Source organism: Tupaia chinensis, unplaced genomic scaffold (assembly GCF_000334495.1).
Source record: "Tupaia chinensis unplaced genomic scaffold, TupChi_1.0 Scaffold139733_1, whole genome shotgun sequence".
NCBI classification, from domain to species: domain Eukaryota; kingdom Metazoa; phylum Chordata; class Mammalia; order Scandentia; family Tupaiidae; genus Tupaia; species Tupaia belangeri.
In genome coordinates, this window is record NW_006199613.1 from 1,519,449 (window position 1) to 1,524,000 (window position 4,552).

The 4,552-nt window shown below is 61.2% G+C and overlaps 1 protein-coding gene across 1 annotated transcript in view; it reads left to right on the plus strand.

Moving 5' to 3' along the window:
- The window catches only part of CUNH11orf91 (chromosome unknown C11orf91 homolog), a 6,783-nt gene extending 3,004 nt beyond the window's left edge, over positions 1 to 3,779 (plus strand). The window contains exons 4-6 of the mRNA XM_027765768.1: positions 3 to 206; positions 1,166 to 1,464; positions 3,351 to 3,779. Of these exons, the coding sequence (XP_027621569.1) occupies positions 3 to 206; positions 1,166 to 1,251 (290 nt within the window). The 3' untranslated portion in view covers positions 1,252 to 1,464; positions 3,351 to 3,779. The remainder of the gene's footprint in view (positions 1 to 2; positions 207 to 1,165; positions 1,465 to 3,350) is intronic.
- Positions 3,780 to 4,552: the final 773 nt, after the last annotated feature.

Below are 4,552 nucleotides of genomic sequence, written 5' to 3' on the forward strand. Positions count from 1 at the left end.
CGGCCTGGCCGCCATCCCCTACGAGCCCCGGCGCTTCTTCTACTCGCCGCCCGGGCCCGAGGCCGCCGCCTCCCCGCTGGCCCCCAGCCCCGCGCCCCCCGGGCTCGCCGGGGCCTCGCACCCCGAGGAGCTGTGCGAGCTGGAGATCCGGATTAAGGAGCTGGAGCTGCTCACCATCACGGGGGACGGCTTCGACTCCCAGCGCTGTGCGTGAGCTGCCGCCCCGCCGCCTGCCCGGCACCCACCCTGCCGGCCATGGCCCTGGTCTCAGCGGCTGCCCTGGGAATCCGGGTCCACCGTGCGTGCCCAGGCCCGGCTCCCCGCAGCCTGGCTTCCACCGACCCCCCAGCACAGACCTGAGCTTTCTGAGCTCCTTGTTCCCCCAGTCCCGTCCAATCTGAGCCACCCCCACCCTGAACGTACTCTTCCTGCGTGGGGGCCCGCACCCCTGCACCTCGGCCACACTCACGTGGACGCCCCATCTCTAGAGGCCTCAGCTGTCCTGTTCCATCTTCCCCTGGGTCCGTCTGGGGGAGGGGAAGGAGGTGTCGTGCTGGCGTGTCTGTGGGGGTGGCGGGAGACTTGGGACCACCGAGGCCCAAGACTTTGGCACCGGCCACTCCACACTGGCCGGCAGTCTTCCTGACCCTGCGGCCCTGGCGCTGCCAGCCCTTTACCAGGGCCCTGGCCTGTGCTGTCCGACCTGTGCCCAGCAAACCAGGGGTCTGGGCCGGGGACCTTGTCTTCCCGCTTAGCTGTGCTGGCTGAGGATGGCTCTTGATTCCGAAGGAGCGCAGCGGGCCTGGGAAGGCCACCGTCCTGTGGGACAGGCTCCCCTGGCCCTGCCGCAGGGGAAGGTGCACGATCTACCCTACGTGTCCAGGTCCAGGTGACCGCGGGACCGTCCCGACCATCAACCCCGTCTAATGTAGGCTGGCCCGGGGCACAGGAGAGCCACGTCGAGGACACGCCGTGCTTGTCCCGGCTCCGTCATGCGGCGCGGTTCGGTGCAGTTCACGTGTAGGTGTCCGTGCCATGCCGTCCCGCCTGTGATCACAGATGGGTTTCAGGTCCTGCAGGGGCACGCTGCTGCCCGGGAGCAGACGGAACGTGTTGGGACGGCCCCGTCGCTCAGATGACAGCCGGCTTGTTTTCTTTCCTGCAGATAAATTCCTGAACGCCTTAAAAGATGCCAAGTTACAAGGACTGAAGACCAGGCAGCCTGGCAAGAAGTTGGCCTCGCTCTCCTGAGGCCGGGCCTCGCCGCGTCAGGGTTTAGATGCTGTGCCCCGTGCTGTCCTTCCAAAGACCCTGCTTTCTGTTCTGAATCTCCTGCTGTCCTTGCTCCCTCACTGCTGCCTGTGCAGCGCCCTGGTGGACACCTGGGTCTCCTCTGCTGCTACCGGGAGCTTCTCATGGTCTAGAAGCTTCTAGCCAGAGCCCTCCTGGGCATTTGGGATTGAGGTAGGGCTAGATGAGCCCCAGGACAAAGGGGTAAGGCCAGGTGGTGTCAGCGGGGCCATGCTAACCGGGAGAGAGGGGCGGGTGAGGACAGCCCAGGGGCAGGGAGAGCGGGCGCGATTTCTGCAGGGTTGCTTGAGCAGGCATTCAGTTAAGGTGTACAGGTCGGTGGTCCGAGCCTCTGCCCCTGCCTGGGGTCCTGCTCTAAGAGGTGAAGCCTCTTAGAGCATCCAGGAGGCCTAGGCTGGCCTGTCCCATATGTGCGGCGGGGCACAGGGAACCCCGAAAAACCAAAATGACCCTTCGGCCTGGAGGGGTCAGAGAGCGGGAGGCTGCCAGCCCTGGAGCAGAGAGGGACCCAGCTGGCGATATGACCCTCAGGGCCAGAGCCAGCCTGCCATCACAGGAGAGGTCGGAGCCAGGAGGAGGGTGAGGGCAGGCCCCTCGGTAGAGGGAGGCGTGAGAGTGTGTGGTCTGGGCGTGGCTGGGCGGGACAGGAATGGCGGTGTCATGGTGTCACAGCAAGGGCCCACAGTCACCCCACAGCGGGCCCTGGCTATGGCCTGTCAGTGCTCAGTGGGCAGGTCCAGAATGAAACGGAATAGAATGTTCCCCAGGGAACACATGCCCGGCAGGGGAAGTGGCTGAGTTCCTGACCCACAAACACCCCAGGCGAGGAGGAGCGGATCAAAGCCCGGCCACGTGCGCCTTGAGCCCAGTGGCATGACTCCGGGAGTTCGTGGGTCGGTGATGAAACGCAGCCATTTTCAACTCTACCGACCTCTAGTTCCACCATGTCTGAAACTAACACAGCATTCAGGATTCGTCACATTTTTCTTGTGGAGAGATGTTTGCTGTAGAGCACGTTCGCTCACCAGAATGACAGAGACAGAGAGACAAGAGAGATCACTCCCCGGGGGGAAGGCCATGCATACATCCCTTCTCCTCCATCCTCCTCTTGGGATCTTGGGCACGCACACACACGTGCCGGCTTGAGTTTAAGCCACCGGGTCTGGGACTCGAACCGTAGTCACCTACATACAGGGGAAGCCCAGCGATGTAGCCATTGTGCTAACTGCTGGTTTCAGGAGTCATCGCTTTCTAATCATTTCGCTGTGTTTGCTATTACCTGCTCTTGAAGTTACTGCCATCGATTGTGCCTGTATTTGGAAATAGGATATAAGGGTGGCCACAGCGAGAGTATTTACACCGTGCGCAAGGGCAGATGCGCACATCGGGGTCTTTGCCCCGCTCACCACCACGAGCTGCTCAATGGCATGGCCATACCCCGGGAATGAGTTCCCATTGCTCTTTCTCTCTGTCTCCTGAGCACACACGGCTTATGGCTAAAATCTCAAATACGAAAGACAAGGCGATGTCCTGGCGTGGCCCCCACTCCGTCTCTGCCCAGCTAGGGGAGGTGGTGGAGCCTGGGACTGCAGCCCGAGACCAGCTCCCAGTGGGGTGTGGCTGATCCCAAAGGAGGGGTCCTAGTGGACGGACCCCACACATCCCCTTGCTTGGCTCCCGACTAGCACCAGGGCCTGGAGTCCCCCGGCAGCTCCCGCCCAGCTCCCCGCATGGCTTTCGGGTCAGTGTCCTCCCAACCTCGCTCTTGGGTAACTCCCCAGAGTGACCGCTGGTTCCCACTGAGTGCCACCGTTCTTCCCTGAGAGGACGGGCAGGGCCTTGCTGCCAGGTCCTCCTTCCTGAATTGAGTCACACAGTGGTGTCCCCAAGTAGAAGCTGCCGAGAGGATTAAGGAAGCGAGGTTGAGGCACCCAGACAGTGCCCGGCCCCGCAGACCCTCAGGGCGGGTCAGCTCTTCCCTCCTGGCACAAACTCACCAGGGGTGACTGCCTCCTCTCTCCCTCTCTGTGTCTCCCCAGTGAGCCCAGATGCCGTCCAGTAACACTATAGCAAGAAAACACCCCCGCCCTGGACAGGCAGCTCTAGAGCTGGCAAGCAACGTGCTTCCCTTTCCTCCAGCTTCTGGGAACGGCTTCCCTACAGCCCACGCTGTCCTTTCCCAGGCGTCCTGTCACCTTGCCTACGCCCGCCTGAACCCTCGGCGACCACCTCTGTACCTCCACTCTCCGCCTGCCTTCTGCCCTGTAAACCCTCAAGCCTGAAGCGTGGCCGACCCGGGACGCACGTTGTCCTGGCTCCTCGGGCCTGTGCCGTGGGGCCGCAGTCACACGGCCGGATAAAGTCCTTCGGTTTTACTCAACTGCGTGCCCTGTATTTTAGGGTCACGACGGCACGAATCTGGGGAGGACACCGTGCGGTCTAGAGCGGTGCCGCCGGCCACCCCTGGCGGCCTAGCCCCGCCGCCGATCTCACCACTGGCCGCTGTCCTGACACGTGCATGCTTGCCATGTGGCCTGGGCCCCACCCGCCATAAGGCAGGAGTGTCCTGACTGCGCTGTCTAAAGTGGCACCCGTGGCCCCGTCGTGGCTACTGAGAGTTGACATGGAGTGGAACGGCCGAGGGACTGCATTTCAAACTTTATTTCATTTTAATTCTTTCTCTTTTTTAGTGTTTCTTGCTATCGGGCACATGCACCCATCTGCTCGTCCCTCCATTTTCATTCTTTAACGGTTTATTATATTTTATTATTTTTAGGTTGTTGCACTAGGGCTCTCTCACTAGAGAGAGGAGAGAAGAAGAAAGTGAGAAATCACCCCAAGGGATGGCCACACTGCAATCCCTTGTCCTCTAGTCTCCTCTCAGGATTTTGGGCATGCACACACACTCCTGGTGATAGCCTCTGGGTATGGGACTCAAACTGCCATCAGCCACGTGGGAGTCCAGCTCTCTAGCCACCGTGCCACCTGCTGGCCCTGTCTTTAAACTTTTGAAGTTTTATCTTCCCCTGAGAGGGCCAGGAGAGACCTTAAGAGGTCTCCCTGCTACAGACCCCCTGGGGCAAGCAGAATCCTGACACGTGTGTGCTTAGCCTGTACAGGGAGGGCTGGGTGTGAACCAGGACCTTCCCTTGGGAAGATGCATGGCTGCTGTGGCATCAGTGGGCTCCTAATTCTTTAAGTTCCAGCTTGAATGGCCCCATGGGATAGTGGCTGCCTGGAC